The sequence below is a fragment of the Fulmarus glacialis genome, unplaced genomic scaffold (genome assembly GCF_000690835.1).
Source record: "Fulmarus glacialis isolate BGI_N327 unplaced genomic scaffold, ASM69083v1 scaffold4717, whole genome shotgun sequence".
In the NCBI taxonomy this organism is placed as follows: domain Eukaryota; kingdom Metazoa; phylum Chordata; class Aves; order Procellariiformes; family Procellariidae; genus Fulmarus; species Fulmarus glacialis.
The window spans coordinates 1-19,616 of NW_009223665.1; the positions used below are offsets into that span (position 1 = coordinate 1).

The 19,616-nt window shown below is 44.2% G+C and overlaps 1 protein-coding gene across 1 annotated transcript in view; it reads left to right on the forward strand.

Moving 5' to 3' along the window:
• The first annotated feature begins 1,146 nt into the window (after positions 1-1,146).
• The window catches only part of LOC104079728 (left-right determination factor 2-like), an 18,661-nt gene continuing 191 nt past the window's right edge, over positions 1,147-19,616 (forward strand). Inside the window, exons 1-6 of the mRNA XM_009581865.1 lie at positions 1,147-1,221; positions 1,612-1,709; positions 16,503-16,912; positions 17,826-18,072; positions 18,908-19,147; positions 19,463-19,597. Coding sequence (XP_009580160.1) covers positions 1,147-1,221; positions 1,612-1,709; positions 16,503-16,912; positions 17,826-18,072; positions 18,908-19,147; positions 19,463-19,597 — 1,205 coding nt within the window. The remainder of the gene's footprint in view (positions 1,222-1,611; positions 1,710-16,502; positions 16,913-17,825; positions 18,073-18,907; positions 19,148-19,462; positions 19,598-19,616) is intronic.

Below are 19,616 nucleotides of genomic sequence, written 5' to 3' on the forward strand. Positions count from 1 at the left end.
TGGGTCCTCCGCCTCCCTCCCTCCCTCCCTCCTTCACGGGGCAACGCTGCCGCGAAGGCGGATGGCTTGTGCCGTGGGGGTATTGGTGCCCCTCGCCTTTCTAGCCTTCTCTTTCAGACCCTGAAATGCCTTCCCTCAGGGAAAGGACCCCGTAGTACAATAACCGGGGGAAAGTTGCCGTCATTTTTCATCTGCTGCCAATATGACATGGCGGTCGGGGGGTGCAGTCACCCGGTTTTGTTCAGCGGGGTTTTGTTTTAGCGCAGGAGACAGTCGGAGCTGCGCTGCGATCTGGTTTTATTCCCACATGGCGGGGTCAGCAAGAGCTGCTGAGTCGGAGGCCTGGGTTATGCCAGAACTGCCTCTAAAGCACCTTGAGCCAAGCTTTCCCTTCACGCAGTATCGTTGAAATTATGTCTATAATGGTTTACAACAGTTATTTTAGAAGCTCATAGCTTATCTTTTATGCTAGATCCTAAAGACAAAATCTCTGGTGAATAATGCAGGATTTCCTAACTACTCGGTGATTTCTCAATTTTAGTGTTAGAGCAGCGTGGACTACAGTGCTCTGGTTTGGAGGAAACCCTTTCGTACCTCTATGACTCACATTATCCATTAACATAAAAAAAACCCCAGATCCGAACAGAGCTTTTTATAGCAAAAAAAGAAGAAGATATATGAGATTTCAAGAGATTTCACAATTCCCAATCTGGGCAAAGTTGAGCAAGCGTGCAGGTATAAGTGGAGCAGGCCATACACTAAGACAGGTAACTGAAGTAAATTAAGTAATAGTAGTAATATGAATGTTCCATGAAATATTCAAAGCCCCTTGTCTCCACACACCTATAAAGAGAGAAATAACATTCTAATGTTGTAAATTGGAAATTGAGACCTAGGGAGTTTAACTTAATATGTCTGTCGTAGAGCTGGGATGAGACTGATTCCCAGCCCTCCATAAGGACATCCTATCCATTACGGGGGTTAAGTGCTTCCAGCCAACAGGCCAGAAACGCGGTATGGCAAGGCCCTGCTGACCACCTCTTCTCTACCCTTTATTTTAGTGTTCCCTCAACAGCCATTTGATACCCAGCATTGCCAACCATCATCCTCCTCCTGTATCTTCATCCTTTGCCCCTGATTGGCATGATGGACCTCAATGAGCAGCAGGCGTCTGAGGAAGAAGATTATGATAATGATGAAAATGTAACTGTTCAGAGGGAGGTAGGGAGACCACTTGCCTTCAAAGATTTGCACCCTACCTCCAGTCTCGTGGATGAAGCAGCGGTGATGTTTCAGAACAGCGACCCACTCTGAAAACAACCAAAATCATCAGGGCATTGCAAGGTTCAATCTCCTGTTACACTGATCAAGATCTCAGTCATCTGTTGACTTTTATGTTTAAAAGAAATGAGCACCCCAGCTGCCAAGAAGCCAGCATCTCCTCCAGTTGATAGTCCTGCTCCTGCCCCTCCATCTTCAACTCCGTATGTCCCTGTGTATTCAAGCTGTGTGATTACTTAGGGCCCTGCATGCATACCCACTCTCCTGCTCCCTGCCTTTTTATTAATCCACAGTTGCTTCGCTCTGTAAAATCCTTGTTTCACTTTTCAGGCATGCCTGCTCAGTGGAGAGCAGTGTTTGGCCGTACATGTGCTATATACCTTCCCCAACTCCATCCCACAAAACGGGAAAAGTCCCAGTTATCTGCAGTAAGTGAGAGACATTTCAAGATAGAATTTCATAATTTATCTAGCAGCTGCGTTGTAGATAATCTGTGATTTTAAATTGGTTGTAACAATTATGTTAGTTAGAAAATGGCATAAAAGTTCTCAGCTCAAAGCAGAGTGGTTCAGATTCACTGGTGGAATAAAGAAATTCCACTGTTGTTGAATGATGTTAATTACTTTAGTTTTAAAACGCACTCTCTTCTACTTACGGCTATGTTGGTAAAGTTGTTTGGCATGAGTGTAGTAGAGTAATTATTCCATCCTGGCCTTTCTGGAATAACTCTTCCTGTGGACGGTTTCTTTCAAAACAGGAATTCAAAGTGGAATAGTTATAATCACTTTCTTTTAAATTAAATTTTACTGATGTAGCTGCAGCACAGTAGACCTACCATGTAGGTGAAGCCTCAGTGTATGCTTGCAGCTCTTACATTTCTAGGACCAAAATTAATTTTGTTGATTTTCTCAGTGATTTCCTAAGATGTTTGTACTTTTGATTCTTGTCTAATTTTTCAAAATTAAGAAAGCCTTGCTCTGGCTAGACTATCTTACTCTGTAGCATAAATAGGTGATATTCAGTGATCTTGACATTGAAGTCTTGACATTCTTCATTCTGAAGACTTTTGCTCAGCTACAAAATCATTTTTCCCTCTCTTTCGCACAAGAATAACATCAAGCTTTTGTCATTTGTTTTTTTTCTTCCTCTGTCTAGACAGGCTCTTTAGCTAAGTGGTGTGATTTTGTTTATCTCTAATTTCAACAGCAGAGTCACATTTCCCTCCTCCCTACCTCTTGTAAATAGAGTTTTGTTTACCACTGTCTGTTCTTTTGGTGACAAAAGCCACATAGTGTCATTAGTTACCAAACGTTTAATTATGTTGCTAGAGCAGATGGAAATCCAGCCTCAGGACCTAAGGAGCAGGTCAACAGAATTTAAAATTCTTCCATCTTTCTTGTATTTTGCATGCTCCATATCCACTTCAACAGCTCCTTAGCACCAAGTTGAACAAGTGTGCGGGGTATTTACACTTACGTGTGTGACTCTTCCCTTACTTTATTAAATGACCTTATGGCTGAAGAACTCCGCTGTCACTTTAGTTTGATTTATCACAGCAGGACTTCCCTTGATGGGTGAACTCCCAACAGGACATCAATAGTCTCTGGATGTGAGTAGCAGGTGGCCTGATGCTTTGCCATGCGTGGCAACTCTCGCCGTGGTTTCTTCTCTCTGAAGAAACTCATCAGCCCAGCTTGCTGTTCCTTACTTATCTGCCTATTCAAATATATCTTAATGGATTTAATTCAGGCTTCTAGCCTGGCGGGCCTTTGCTATCTTTCAATCTTTGCCTTCATCTAGCAATCTGTTTACAAGCCTCAATATACCAAAGGACTTAGTTTGGCCATTATGGAGTCTTCCTTTGAAAGGCCTGAGCATTAATATGTGTATAATAAAAACAAACAAATAGAAAAATCTAGACAGATAGGCAGATTTAAATGAACTCTAATCATAATACAAATAAGCAAGCAGCAAGTGTTGATTTAAATTAACAATTTACACTTCGTTTCTCTCTATACTTCTTAATCATTTTTGTAGTGCTGCTTCTCATTCATAGATAATATGTTGATTTTCAAGGTAGAAATAGCTTTGCATTAAAGTTGGAATGTATTTCTATTAATCAAGAGAACTGACCATTATACAAAATATTTATTATACAAATATATCTAGCAATATATGATAGATTTTTGCCTTGCTTTTCTTTATATTTTGTGTCAGATAGGAAATGGTGAATGGGGCATTGGTATTGATGCTTGAGCATGATTAATTTTTCTCATGATCTTCGTCAAGTTATATTTGGATGAAAACTGGAATTTTATTAAAATGCACAAGTAACTGCAATCTAAAATAGCAATACTGAAAAGTACAGGAGAAATGTACGGGAGAAAAAAGTAAGCTTATTACAACATATTTTGCATTTAAACTTGATTTATGAAATGGTGAATTATTGCCCCTACTTTGTGCACTGAGGTCATTGGTTGTGATCATCCTGGTTATGTCTGAAGAGGCGTCCGTGTGAGTGCTCCCAGGCTTCTGTACCGATACCCCAGCTACAAACACTGCCAAACCCAGCCGCAACAACTGCCGAACCTTGCCGTAGGCCTGCCTGGGCTAAGACAGGCCTATGCCTTACCAGGGGGCAATGCACAGACTTCGTCATCACTCACCCGTGCGCAGTGTGAGGTTTTTAAACCTCTATTTTGCGGATAGTTGCAGCTGTGCAGAATCTTTGGCTGATATATAGGATTTTTAGGTTTATTATTAGCTTGTCAAAATGCGACCGCTGTTTATGTGACGCACTTTGGTACAAAACTAGGACAAGGTGACCTGAAACATGAATGACTTCATTGTTTTCTCAGTATACATATTATCTTAATGCCTATCATGCGTTAACCCTGTGTGTATAGAAGCTGAAGGGAGTTAATGCATAGGTGGCATAGCACTAACTATAATTAAGGCAGCTCCCTGAGAGAGAGAGGGAGATGGAGAAACCATCTGTCACAATCTGGTCTCTCCCACTGAAGAGGACAGCACCTGGCCACATGACCCATTGGATTTAAGTGAATCAAGGAGCAGGTGTATTTGTCACAAGTGTAAAATATCAAACCACTTACAGCTTGTAATGTTTTCCTGTTCTTGGGTACAATATACGTTTGTTTTAGCGAAGAACTGTAGTGTCCTCAAGAGCCTCTGTGCTCCATAGCAGTCCTGACCGTACATAGTAACTCTTGTTGCAACAGTACTGGGGTGAGACCTGGACAGACATTAGCATCCTCGCTTTAGGTTCTGCTTTCCCTGGAGCAAAAAGCTGGGTGATTGCTTGTGCAGGAGCCACAAAACGCTCCAGGAGATCTTACAGTCTAAACCATTGGAGGGTCAAGTCAGCAGGATTTACTGGAACCTTGGACTGAAAGTAAATTGTTGTCAACCAACCACTCAAATCCTGGTTTTGATCAGAATAGTTCAGAAGAGGAAAACTAGTTTTTCCTTTTTTTTTTTTCCAAATACTACTCAGTTTGACAACTTTGAGCAAACTAGTCATTCAGCGTGTTGGTCTGCTTTATCCACTCTCTATCTGCAAAGAGTCCAGTGAGATCCCCAGCTTTTACACTTAAGAACTGGGTTCCAAGGCCTTGGTGATGACCCGTCCTGGTTCACTGGCTTGACTTCCCTTAAAATGTCAGCATCAAACACACTGCTTGAACATTTATAAATGAAATTTACAATATTTTTAAAGTGTCAAAAGCTTAAGCCTTAATATGGGTGGTTATACTTTAAATAAGTATATTTTTAAAAGATAAGAATATATTTGAATAGAAATCTGGATTAAATCATTTTTAAAAGACTTTTAAAATGCGCAATTTTTTTTTCCCTTGGGCAAGAATTCCCCCTTCCCACTTCTGGATTTACAAATGAAAAAAATTCAGAGTGCAGACTGTGAGGATTTCAAAGAGCTTTGATTTTATTTTAATCTCAGGTTAACTCAAAGCAAAAGAAGCAGCAGAACTAAGAGTTACACTTTATTAACTTCTGTGTTCTGCCTAGGAGCTTGCACCAATAATTATCTCTGTAGATTTGTGTGTCTCAGCCTTTAGAAATAGGCCTGATCTGTTAAATTCAGATTTTGGCTTTGCAAAGAGCTGAGAAGGTCCCTGTTACATTTTCCACTGCAGCAGTGTCTTGGCTCCTTTGCAGATACACGCTGCAGCAGGCGAGCGCGGGGGGCCACTAATGACAGCAGGATGATCCTGGTGAGCCTAAGCAGGGGGTCAGGTGCCGGGTATGTGAGGCGCAAGTGTCCGGGGTGAATTGGTGACAGCATGCAAAGTGGCTTAAGCAGGAAGCCGTGAAGAGCTATCGCAACGGCAAACAGCCATGACCAAGGGCAGTGTGGCTTTTCCCAGCGAGGAAGATCCTGCGCCCAGGGCCTGGCTTTACTACAGCGTGACTGGGAATGGTGGGGTGCAGCAGCATCCAACCAGTTCCAAGTGCATGACTGCCGCTCGAGGCACGCTGCAGGTATGTGGGTCCTCACTGGCACCTCCACTTCAGGGAAGCAGAAGAGTTGCCTAAATACTGGCCGTTCCTTAGCATATGATCACCTGTTGGACATATTATCACCGTACCTTCTGACTTTCCCATTTCATCCCTCTCTATCCATTCTTTCATTCCTTTTTCTGTAGTGGTTTATTTCTTCCTCCTATTCATCCTTTCTCATATTTCCTTTTCTGTGATGATTTTATTTTCTCTGAATCACTTTCTTTTCTTTCTGTTCCATCTTTTTCCTTTCAAATGTATGCAAAGAGTATAAAGGTATTCCCTCGCATCTCTTCCAGCTGTACTCGGCATGTTTGACATTGCCTCATGAGTGTGTGTGTGGCCTGATCTGTGTAAAAAGGGAAAGTAATGTAGTCACTGCAAGCTGAGCTTAAACACATGGGTGATCTATGGATCAATGGAGAACTTTCTTCTCTGTAAGTAAGCAGTAACAGCTGGCAAGAGGGATATCTCTTGTTTGAATAAAATACTTTATGTACAGTAATTGTTGGAGTCTATTGGTGATTAGGGTTTTGTTGATAGAAGCTGTGGTTGGCTGGTGCCTTTGAAAATCGGGTTATTTATTTTGGTGTCTAAATATGGACTTGAAGATTTTGGCTCAAGGTCATTGTCCTGACTCAGGGACAGAACTGGAAAGAGAGCCCAAATCTTTTCAGCTCTCCCTTCCTATTGATACTCTGTACAGTTTCAGTAAAGCAGATGTTTATATATTCAGATTCAGTAAAGGAGATGTTTATATATTCAGATTATATACCAGATTATAATGAAGTGTGTGATCAGAATTAACTTGGGAGGAGTTAAAAGCAGGTCCTGTAAAGTGGCACAGCCACTTTGTGGGAGTTTCTGGAGTGAGATGGACTCTAGGGCAGAAGAAAGGGTTCATGTTGCATGGGAGCACCTAGGCAAACTATTCCTGCCTTCACAACACGGTGCACCTTTTCTTTTACACCCTGCCTGGATCAGTTCCTGGGCCTGTACGGGCACAGCTGAGAGAGTAGGTGTGAGCTGGCACTGCTGCACGCGGAGCCCTGAGATGAGCAGATCTGAGGTTTATGGCCCCAAACTGCCAACTCTAGGGAACGGCAAGCCAGGCTGATTGTAGTTCCTTTGCACCATAGTTCCTGTGAAGGTTAGAAGGGTTTCATATGTCAATGTAAGACCTTGAATTTATTATTCAAATTATCACAGTGAGAGCATTTCTCAGAGGACATGAAATTGTGTTAAGAAACCAGTTCCCATACACTTTTCTTAGGAAACAACACAACTGTGTTCTGTAATTCCTGCGGTTTCTGGATCAGTTTCAAGGCAAGCCCAGGCAATAGTGTATTTTCATGTTCCATTATGAATCGGAACATTTTCTTATTTAGGACAGCATGTATTTAAGAGTTTGCCAGCCTGGGAATATGGTGAAGTCCAGAGGTAAGCTTTTCTACCACAAGGAACTGAGAATAAATCAAGCGGTGCAGCCTCCGAAGAGTTTTAAGAGCCAGTCTTCCAAGTGTGCTGCACATCGTGATTTTCAAATCCCTTCCATTGGATTTGAGGAACCTGAACTTCATTGAAAACACTGTTTTCCTGTAGTCTGTCTTTGAGGTGTTTTAACAGATCTGGTCAAACTGATGTCAAGTATCTCAAATTAATTCCCGGGTCATCTATGTTTCTGCTCTGATTATATTAACTTATTTCTAGTTTTGCTGTCACAGAGGTAAAATATTCCTCGCTCTGTTTTAGAATCAAAGCAGAGAAGAAGGACTAGGCACCCAAGTTTTGCTCAAATCAATGAAAAATGGACTCTGAATTCCTTTTTGTGCCTTTGAAAATCTTCTCCATGTGTATGATTTGTCAAAAGACCCTGGATTATGTACTGGCAACTGCTGAAGCTAACAGCCATGCTGCATAAATAAAACAAATTTTAGTCACTGTGTCTTTACTATAGTTATTCAGCCTGGAAAGCTGACAGATACCAGCTTCAAATGCATGGCATTTCCTGCGGAATCTCATGTTGAATCCAAAATTAAGGTTCAGAAATGCATTTGGTTGCACTGTTGGCCATTCCTGGATTAATGCTTTTGAATAAGCAAATGGCTAGGTAAGAAAAGAAAAAAAAACCAACAACTGAAGTTTGTGTTTCACGCTTCGAGTGACCTGGCCAAGTGTGGCTAGATTCCCTTTTAAAATCAAGTGACCATGATGCATCTCCCAGGGTCCTGTAGTATGAATGCTAAAAGGATTAAAACTAGTCAGGTCACACAGCTTTATTTTACTCTTTACAAGGGCCATGTTAAATCTGAGACTTTATACCCCTTGTTTACATAGATATGGGTACATGGCAGGAAATTACATAATTTAACCTGTGCCATGAAGTAAAATACCCCTTTGTGTTCTGTTTTGGAGTCAAATACACAAGGAATTCTATTTTCTCCAGTTCTTTCCTACTGAAGTCTTTTTCATTAAAAAATAGTAACATACCAAAAAAGTTACAAAAACAATACAACAATAATATAAATATTTAAGTGAAAACAGCTTTGTAGTAACTGCTTGAGTAGAAGCAGTCTATCCACACACCCTCCTTTCTGAACATTGCACCATTGTTTGAAGGCCAAAGAAATTAGGGGGCTATTTTGATATTTGTTGTTACGCAATTCTCAAAGGTGTCACAAGGTACCCAATCTAGACAGAAGAGGAATGGAATGAACAGGATAAATAATAAATCAGAATAAATAGTAAACAGCTCACTAGGTTTTCAAAAATTAGTTAATGTTAATGATTTGAAATTTTATTAACAGATCTAAAATCTTTTAAAATGCATTTCAAATACTCTATAGCCCTTTAAGACCATTCTCAGAAGAGATGGCAGAACTCTGAAGACAAAGAAAAGATGTCTGCAAAGTTCAATGCGACGTTTACAGACAGTTAAGCCTGGCTCTTTCTGTTTAAAAAGAATGAGCATTAAGCATCGGTTTGAGGGATTATAGTCTGATCCAGACCGTCATTTCCAAGAAGATTGTTCTGTACCTCTTCAATCTCCTGACCCCCTTGGAAGCCTCTCAGACATCCTCCCCCAGTATCTGGTGAGCCCAGCTCAGCCAGAGTTCAGGCAGGCAGGTCTGGTGTTGTTGCTGGACCCATGCAGAATTCCACTTCATCATCCTTTTGATCATGGAACTAGTGTGCTGTTAACATCAAGGAAAAAAGCCATGTGCAAGTAATTATTTTGAAACTGAATACATCTAGGTTCCATGGTGTAAAAGCTACTGACATGCAATAGCCCCAAAGTCACTTTAGCAGCAGATGTTACAGATGGAAAACAACTATATGAGTAGGTTAGCTTATTTTCCTGCTGTTGCAGGTATCTTTTTTCCAATCAATATATTTGCTAAGGCACTGCCCAAGTTAATTTTAAATATCTCAGTGAGGACTAATGGAAGCCTTTGGCCAGTTACTCTGCACTCCATCTGATGTACCAGATTAGAGAAGTCTAAAGTATTTATCGATTCTGTCTTGTTATCTCTGTGCATGTTATGACTTAATTTTGTCTTCTACAATCTTGCACTGGTTTTTGTCATTTTCCGTGCAAGGAACAGCCCTTTTTCTTTTTTTTACTACACTAACAAATTACTATTTTGCATGACTGCTCACAAGGCGTAGGAGAAGAGGTTCCTTTTAGATCTCACTCATCTTGGCCTTTCGTCTTTATTTTTGGCATGCAGAAAAAAACCCATCTTCCAGCAAGTTATTCAACTTTCATTAACATGTAGTTCATAATCTTTCTGCCTTTGCAGCTTCTCCTGGTAATAGAAATAAATTACAGCTGCTAAAATATAGTGTTATTCTTTATCTATCTGAGTTGGGAAAAAGTGATTTGTTTTCTCTTTTTCTTAGCAAAAGAGGAAAGTCTGTTCAGTGAAGCAAAAGTTATTAGAGTTAAAATTAACTGGAGGAAATACAATCCATAATTAAGCCAGGCTACTCACTGCCACAGATGCAATATGAATAGTATTCCAAGTGTATTAGCATAACAGGAAAATGGGGGCACTTCTCAATTATTGGAAGGCCACTTGATACACAAACTTGGCACAGAATTGGTAAGGGGTATGGGACATAGAATCATTTAGGTTGGAAAAGACCTTTAAGATCATCAAGTCCAACCGTTAACCTAACACTGCCAAGTCCACCATTAAACCATGTCCCTAAGCACCACATCTACACGTCTTTTAAATACTTCCAGGGATGGTGACTCCAGCACTTCCTTGGGCAGCCTGTTCCGATGCTGGACAACCCTTTTGGTGAAGAAATTTTTCCTAATGTCCAGTCTAAACCTCCTGTGGCACAACCTGAGGCCATTTCCTCTCGTCCTATCGCTGGTTACTTGGGAGAAGAGACCAACCCCCACCTCGCTACAACCTCCTTTCAGGTAGCTGTAGAGCGTGATGAGGTCTCCCCTCAGCCTCCTCTTCTCCAGGCTAACCAGCCCAGGTCCCTCAGCCGCTCCTCATAAGACTTGTGCTCTAGATCCTTCACCAGCTTCGCTGCCCTTCTCTGGACACGCTCCAGCACCTCAATGTCCTTCTTGTAGTGAGGGGCCCAAAACTGAACACAGTGTTTGAGGTTCAGCCTCACCAGTGCCGAGTACAGGGGCACGATCACCTCCCTCCTCCTGCTGGCCACACTATTCCTGATACAGGCCAGGATGCCATTGGCCTTCTTGGCCACCTGGGCACACTGCCAGCTTATATTGGTGGACATGCACCAAACTTTCAGACGTCCATCGAGCCGTTCGGCCCAAAAGCTGTGTGGACATGGAGCCCAGCTCTTTTGATAGCACCATGTGCATTAAAACCTTCAGCTGCCACATTTTGTTTCAGGGTGCCTGACGCCTCCCTCACACACAGGTTCCCTTCTGCCGGACGGACGTGCTCTGGGGCAGGCGGCTGAGGGGGTCGCACACTGAGCCCTCACGGTGACATTCGCTGGAGCACGTTGGTTAAAGCCCAGCTCGGCAGCAAGCACCGCCAAGGGCAGGGAGAGCCTGTGCAGCCTCTCAGAGCCTCGACAGCCCTGCCTGGCCCGGGGGTGGGTCTCACTTGCATCACGAGGGCAGGAAAAACATACTCTTAAAAAAAGCTGATAAACTTTTACAGTGTAAACACACAGCTGCAAAGAGGGGGAAAAAAAAAAAAAGCAGCATTTTAACTAGGCAGATAAATGGGCTTTTATTAGAAAATTAAGTGCTGCTCCTACAAAATACAGCTATTTCTCAGTAATGGGGACATTCCTTAATGAAGTGGACTGTGGTGTAAAGCAAGCAATTTAGGGCCATATGCTTATTTATCTGATTCAACAGCGTTTGCTAAATGTCAGCGTTTTTGCTAGCAGCCTTTTCTGAGCCATCAGAGTGGTAACAAATCCCGCTTCCCCAGCTACAAACGAGGCACAGATTAGGGTGGCGGGGAGGAGACTGCTGAGGGGACAGAAAAAGCTGTATTTAAACAGTTGTGTTTGCTTTTCTGTAAAAAAAAAACATCTTGGAGATCTCTCTTCTGCCAGAACACTGGCACTTTGCAAATGCTGCCAACACAAACCCTGCAAGCAAGCCAGCTGACATCAGCTGACCAAAGACACGGTGGGACTTTGGACATTTTATCCATTCCTCTTCAAACAGGCGGCCTTTTGTCTGGGCCGTTTGACCAAAACAAGCCCTTGAATAAAAGCAGAAGCTTGCCTATGGAAGGCATACTTGAGTCCATGCGATCTAAGATACACAGCACCAGAAGTCACATGAACTGAGCTCAAGATCAAACCAGGTTTGCAATGTCGCTCTCAAATAAAATGGGTTTTTTACTATACTGGACACATTGTGGGATAAACACATAAGGGAACATTATCCCCGTTGCTGCCTGGGGCTTCACCACCAGCATTTGTGAGAGGAACCCAACAGGACATGTGATCTGTAAGATATTTCCGTTGGAGATGGCCAGTTCAGCCTGGCCTAGACTGGTGATGAGGAAAAGCAGGCTCATGTCCTTGCCTAGATTACATGAATTGGATGATTTCTGTATAGCTTGACCAGAGGATTGTTTGCACCACAAAACTTGCTACTGATACTGGCTCTTTGGCTGGCAGGCAGAGTAAATGTTAGGGACTGAAGCTGTGGTTGCAGTGTCTTTGGTATGAGGTCTGTGCGCTATCAGGTCAGAATAAACATGGTTCAGCTCAGACATGGGACACAAAGTTATATTTCCCAGAGTCGTATTAGCCAGAGTTCACAATACGGATGTAAAGTCCATTTTATGATTTTATGCTTACTGTGGGGGGATGCATGGAAATGCATATGTAAGGACAGGTAAGTCAGGCACAAAGCCTTTTGGCACAAAAATTAACACGGCCAAATTTTTGGAAAAAATCAGAACCAGCAGAAAGGACTTACTGCAGATCAACACTCTGCATTGAGTGGCTTTACTGTTTTCAGTCTGGCCCTGGGAGCCAGATAAAAGCTGGTTGTCTTGTGCTATCAGGCCATATCTTATGAAACTTTTCCATGCCAGATTCTTGCAGAGCAGACTGAGGCCGTGCGGAGTACACATGCAAACTCCAGTGAGCTATACCTGCCCCACAGAAATCCTGGGTGCTGTTGTTCTGGCTTTATACACTGAGCAAGCTATTCATGCCCTAATGAAAGAGTAGCTGTCGCTAGAGGTAGAGGAGGATGGAAAGCCAGCGCCCTGGCAAAATAGTTTCCCAGTATCTTTCAGCAGGCATATGCCATTTTCAAGGAACAAGTATAGTACAAATCAGAGCATTTCTAAACCAGGCTGGTGGCTGGTGGTGTTCAGACCTAAAGTGGCAAACAAATGTGATAAATAACCCTGTGGCCTCTTTGTGCCAGAGGAATTTCTCGAATTTCTCAAAGGTCTTGCCTCTGTGGAATAACAGATACTTACTGAGGAATTACCACTAGTCATTTTGCATCGTCCCTGGAGCCACACAGGGCGGAGGCGGTGAGGCACACATTGCCCTTCTCTCCTTGCGTAAAGGCAACATCAACATAGAGGGCTGCCTCTCTGGCGGGGGGACGGGCGTTGCGCTGTGTGGCACCCCCAGCCGGGCTTGCGCCGAGGGCAGGCTAAGCCACGAGCCTGGCAAATGCTGTCCCCTGCTCTTGGTGGCACCTCCCTCTCGTCCTGCGCTGAAGGTGCTGCGCAGCTGGAGAGATGGGAAATGGAAATGCTTTTTGCCTCGGTCACTATTTAAAAATTAGGCATAAACCCAGATTGAGTGAAAGCGAGCTGCTGTCTGCTGGCAATGGGGCGGCTGTCCAGCAGTGGGCTTGGTGAGCTCCACGCTCGCTGTTTGGACTTGCTTGACACAGGGTCGGTCCCTGCAGAGGAACAGGGGTCCCACCACCAGCACAGGCTGTGCCAGTCAAGAAGGAAGCCAAAGATGCCTGCAAAATCCCGCTTAAAGGTGTGTAGCCTGAGTTTAAGATGCTGGTGGGAATATTAAGTTTGAAGCACTGGCTGGTGGCTTGTGGGGTGTGTTGGTGAGGCAGCGCGAGAAGGGCATGCCTTCATGCATAGCCTGCAGTTTACTTCCACTTTTGAAACCCATAACCCAGCACTTCACATGACCAGCCTATTCTGCGGTGTTTTGTAAGCTATGTAAAACTCAGTGTGCTTAAGACTGAAAAAGAATATGAAACAGAACTTCCGCTTGAATTCTTTTTTAACTTGGCAAGTTTATACCTGCATCTAAACCACTAGTATTTTTACTTCCACACTCCTAGTTTCCGAAGACCCTGACTTTGGGGAAAAACAGACCAAAATCTACATAGAGATGTGCTCCCATCTCTGTACGATAAGCCTGTTGCACAAATCAGGGCATTTCTTGGAGCACACAAAAATTGTTGCCTTTCACATCACTGAAGCAAAGGCTGTTCTAATACAGGCCCAATTGTAACACAAAATAATTATGTCCATGGAGATTCAAATCTTGAAAAATTAAATATTCAGATCCTCACCGACATACTGCAAATACATTTGAAACATTCTTGTTTCCCAGGATAATAGCTACATAATTAGGCTAAGCCTTTCACACTTTCTCTTTGAACCCATTGGATTTATTTACCAAAAATCATTGCGTAGATATGCCCAGCAAATGTCTTAGAGAACCGTTTGTAACTAAATTAAAAGCTTAAATACAGAGATTCTCTCTTCACTAAGTACTGGCTTTTATTAAAACTGCGTGTTGCTCATACTTCATCCCTTGCAGCCTTTTTAAATCCTCTGTTTGACATTTTGAATGTGCCATGCAGGTTCTAATACACATTACACAAAAAGAGCTATTATAAAATTCCTGACTTTTTCTTGTTTGCATGACAAAGGGGGAATGACAAATCCTCCAATTGGACCAGATAATCACTCTCCTGTGAAAAGCCTACAATCCACATCCTCTGTTTTCTTCTTAGCTGAGCTTCAACTGTGTTTGGTCAATAATTTTATTTTACGTGTGAAGCCCATAAATCACCTTCCAATACACATTGGACAGTGAAGAGTCCTGGTAGATTAGACATCAGCCACAGGAGGAATCACATCCGGATCCACGAAAGCCAGGTGCTGCTGGAGCAATCAGGCATTTTCATTTCATGTTACCACGGTTTTTTGAAGAGCCCTCACTACACAGTAGGACCACTTTCCAGGGTAAAGACTAATTGAATGGGTAAGGGTTTACTGGATCAGGTCTTCTGACCTGAGAGAGAGACCATTACAAGCCTGTGAACTGCAGTTTTATCCAGGTGACTGTCACTATATGAACATAACAAATTCACTGCTGGAACTGAGTTAGCCAACACTTACAGAACGTATCCGAAGGAAACTTTGTCGGGACCCGAACATTGCTTAGCTGCAGTTTGCGACCCAAGCCTCTGAAGCGGTTCATCGTGTGGCTGCGTTTGTCCCATCCCATGGGAATCAGTAATGTGCCGTTTAGCTGGGGGGGCAGTCCGAGGGAACAGCCGGCCGTACGGAGCCTTCTTAGGGGGCTGAGAGGGTCACAAAGATTTCAGAAAAAAAGCCCTTCCCTCCTCTTATTTGCAAGAACAGGAGTTTTTGACATGAGTTGAAGTTGAGGTGGTCAAATGAAGTGGATATTTTTCACCATTATTTGTGTCTTGGGAATGAATATAACAGGAAATACTGGTTTGTTCAGAGAAAGATGCTACACAAAGGGAAAGATTAAAGAATGTACGCCTTGGGCCATGCACAAACTGTTAGTTTGTAGTCTATGTTTCCATTTTAGCCTTAAAACTCGATTCAACTAAATAAGGTGCCCCTTTAACATCTAGTGGAGGCTTTGTCATGTTTAAGGAGACAAGTTTCTTAAAAGGTTATAATGACAAAATGAGCAGTAACAGAAGTGTTTAGTGAGGCTCTTTCAGGCGGCTTTGTTGCCTTCCTCCCCGAACACAACAGGCTGCCTCGGCTGACACTTGTTTTAATGAGGGATGAACCACAACGGGGTGCTTTTGTACAAGTTCGTTACGTCGGGTCCTCCAGCCAGACTTTTCTCAGGGCACACCATTCAGCCTGGACATTAGATGAAATTGGACCAATTTTAAATCATTTAGAGAGACATATAAAATCCAAAGAACTTTTGATGCTGAAGACATTTGCTCAGGCGTGTTACTGCTGGAGAGGATGAGATCTGCCCCAAGTGCCATGCTCCTTCACACTTTTATCGATCACATTTTATTTTTTTCAATTCACTTCTCCTGGGATTGGTTTCAAAAATAGACTTCCTCATCTTATGCCAGCAAAGGTCAGGGAAGCAAAGGATGTGAGCTTCAAGTTTAAAGGTTGACTTCAAGGCAAACATCCCACCCCCCCCCAAGCCTCCAGGTCAGCTTCGCTCTCCAGAGACAGCTCTCTATTGTGGTTGTTGATAGTGTTCAAAATACCAATATTCTTCATCCGTGTTGTGGAAAAGCAGAGTGGTTTCTCATGTTCACTGAAAGGTGATCTGCCTTTATATAAAGCCGCCTTCTTTTAAGCGCAAGTATTATGAAACCCACAGGAATCCATAAAGAGTGATGGGACATTTTTCTAAAATGTCAGGCCTGCACATTTTCCACCTTCTGTGATTCAGAAGCAGCGTAAAAGGCCATAAACCGTTCAACTGCTGTGATTCACTGCCCTGATTCATACACTTGATACAAATATTCAGAGATCAAAGCGGTACCTACCCCCCAAAAAAAGATTTTAAATGATTTTTTAATGCTTGCCATAAAGATGGACTTCCAGCTAAAGCATTATTCTCCTGATTGATATTGGCTATTTTAGGTAGCAAGTCCCCTGCGGTAAAGATTGACGCTTCCTTTAAGAATCATATGGTGCGGTACATAAAGCAATGTACTCTGCAGATGTGTTTCCTCCCTGACCTAGGCTGAACATGAAACACTGATCACTCAGGGGTTTTCTGGGCAAAAGTTTACAGGGAATTAAAAAAGGATGGAAACTTCTTCCCCGTGAAGGAATCTGGAAGCTCCCCTAAACCTTCTTGTATTAACTTTGCAGTAGATGAAGGTGTTAAACTGGCATGTGTCTACCGACGGGGGAGTGATCCTTTTAAGTCCTCTGCTTCGTCCCCACTTGTGGAATTTGTTGTGCCAGTGGGACGAGGCTGGCTATAAAACCCCGGGGCAGGGGACCTCCGTCCCGCTCAGGCAGCCTGCCACCACGTCTCTGCCGAGAGCAGCCCCGGGAGATCCCCCCTTCATCTCTGCCGGGCAGGCGGCTGCTTCGCCGACGGAGGAGGATGGATGCGAGGTTCGCCCGGATGCTCTGCGTGCTCTGCCTGGTCGTGACGGTCCGAGCGTTTACCCAGGAAGGGTTCAAGGAGGTGTTGCTGAAGCAGCTGGGGCTCTCCGAGGTCCCTAAGCTTCATAAGAGAGACTTGGTGGATCTGGTTATCCCAGACCACGTAAAGAACAAATACATCTCCATGTTGAAGCGCCACAGGGTGAAGCGCCGAGCTTTGCCAAGCCTGGCCGGCATCCTCAGGGGGATCCCTGGCAACGCAGGTAACGTTTCGACCATCGCTGTCGGGAGCTCACAAAGCACTGTGCCGCTGCCAGGGGAAGCTGCCCACGCTCGCCCGGCCGGCTGCAGGACAGGCAGAGGCAAACCCACGGGGGGAATGAGATTTGAGTCTGGCTCCAAACCTGAGCTGGGTAGGAGAAGTGCATGTAACAGCATCTTAAAGATTAACACGCACTAGTAACTCCGTGCACCTGGAGAGGGGGGTCCCAAAATCCTTGCAAAGGGCAGGCTGCTGCTGGAGCTTGATAGAAGAGAAAAGCCTTGGTACCCAGGCAACATTTTGGGCAGGTGGAAAAACGATGTTAAAAAAAAAGAAAGTCGGTAGAAGTGCAGACCTTGCAGATTTGGGGTCAAAACTCCTGGAAGTCCTCTAATAGGAATCACACCTCTTTGAGGATGTTTCACTCTCCCCGTCTTTTTTTTTTTTTCCTCTGGGAAAAATATCAAGGAGGAAATCAGCTATACAGACACAATGGTGTCTGTACAAGAGCACTTAGAGCTTGTTTCACTTTTAAAAGACATACGTAGCACCCTGGGCAGCAAACGAAAACACTTTTTCATTGCAAGTGGTGCAGTTTCCTGCTTTCATGCCCAGCGCTGGCACAAAGAGATTGCACCTTTCGGGGCTTGCTCAATATGGGGTCAAATTAATATAGGAGATTTCTTTCCTCCAGGTTGCAGAGACTCAGACATAGGAGAAGAATTAGGGCATTTGCAAGACATTGATTCAAGTATGCATTAGAAAAGGTGTGTTTAGTGGCTGCCTCTGCCACAAGGGCTGGATGCGGGAGCATGGAAGGAGTGTGTTGTGATGATAATTGTGGACGAAGTGTGGGGGCTTTGCTAACCAGGATGGCAATGACAGGCTGTCTTTTTTGTTCTCAACATGCACAGGCATGGCAGGAGAAGTCCTCTGTTCTGACACCACCACGCGCCAGAACCTCATCTTTGACATGGAGGGCAGAATACCTAAAAACAGTGAAGTGACAATGGCTGAACTGAAACTCTTCAAAAAGCCTCTGGACAGAGCAAACCTACCTGCCAAGCAGTCTCACAGGCCCGTCTCCAACGCCAGAGTCAGCGTGTACTGGGTGCAACGGCAGCACGATGGTACCAACAGGACCTCCCTGATAGACTCCAGGTAAGAAAGGGACCTCTCCTGAAGGCAGGACTCTGGTTACGGGGTATGGGTCCTCTGGGGCGGGTTCAGGTGTCATGTGTTTGTGCCTCTGGTCAGTCTGATGGGGTTACATCTGTAGAAATCAGCCTCTATAGCCTCTAAACGAATGAGTTCGTAAGAGCAGATGTTAGGTTAAGACTGCAATATATGATGATTCATTGAAATAATCTATTTCTGTGTCAAACAATGCCGTGTACTGCTAGATCTTCCCCTCTAAAACCCTCTACCTGGTTCACTTCTCTCCCACTCTCTAACTCACATGGGTTACTGGCTGCTGGTGTTCTTTCCAGTAGCCATTTCATTAGCTGGTTTAAATACGTAAATTATGCAAAAAGCATCTGATTCTGCAGCCTTGAGCTCTGTGGAATTTTTACAACCCTTAAGGCTGAATTAGACATCAAACCAATTTTCTGGGTGGGTAGAAACTTACGGCCCTAATGCAGCTAGGAAAGGAGCACGTGGGAGTAGTGGTGTTTACCAGGCTGTCGTCACTAATGCTGAGGCCGCATGTAATTCTGCACTGCCATATTTCTGTATGAGCATGAATGAATACCTTGACACGAGCATGCACAAAGGGTTTTATTTAGCCCTTCAGTATCTGCTAGATCTGCATGCTTCTTTTTGAGGTGTGAGTTAATTGCCATGGGTGCTTGCCCAGAGTGCTCAGCAAAAATTATCGTGCAACCAAGGCATGTGACAATCTACGGGAAACAAATTATTCTGCTGCAATAACAGCGCTGCGAGCCCGGGCTTTATCTGATGGGCTTTTCTCTAATGCCGAGCCCCTGTTGCACAGGCTGGTTCCCATACGTGAGTCGGGCTGGAAGAACTTTGACGTGACACAGGCCGTGCATTACTGGCTGCGAAACAAGAGGCGGGAGCCAATGTTCCTGGAGGTCTGGATTGAAGGAGAAAGGGTAGGCAGCCATGCCTCAGAAGTGGCCAAAGCTGTGCGTTTCACCTCTCAGGACCCCAAGGATAAAGCCCTAGGCAAACCTGAACTGGTGCTTTACACCCTCGACTTGGAAGACTATGGGTACGTACAAAACCTAAATCTGTACTGTCTCCGGTGTAACTTTGCCCCTGAATTATTGTGCTGTGTGTGCCAACCCAGGGCGTGCAGCTCTTGCCCTCGCAAGTAAACGGCTGTGAACGGTGGAGTTAGAAAGTTGCTGCTGAATCACACCTCTTCTCTTCCCATATTTGTTGCCTGAATATTCAAACGAAACCCGAGCGTGGTCCAAGTTTCACGTCCCAGGGCCTGCCTGTGCTATCAACAGGGGGGATTATCTCTCCCACCTTCCCGGTTTCCAGTTACGGCACCAGTTCTTGTTTCTCCCTTGGTGCGCAGGGGCCCCGGGGATTGCAAGGAGGAGGCGGTGACGGGGAAATCCACCTGCTGCCGGCAGAAACACTACGTCAACTTCCGCGAGCTCGCCTGGACGCAGTACTGGATCATCGAGCCGGCAGGGTCCCAGGCTTACCGGTGCCCGGGGGGCGGGCCG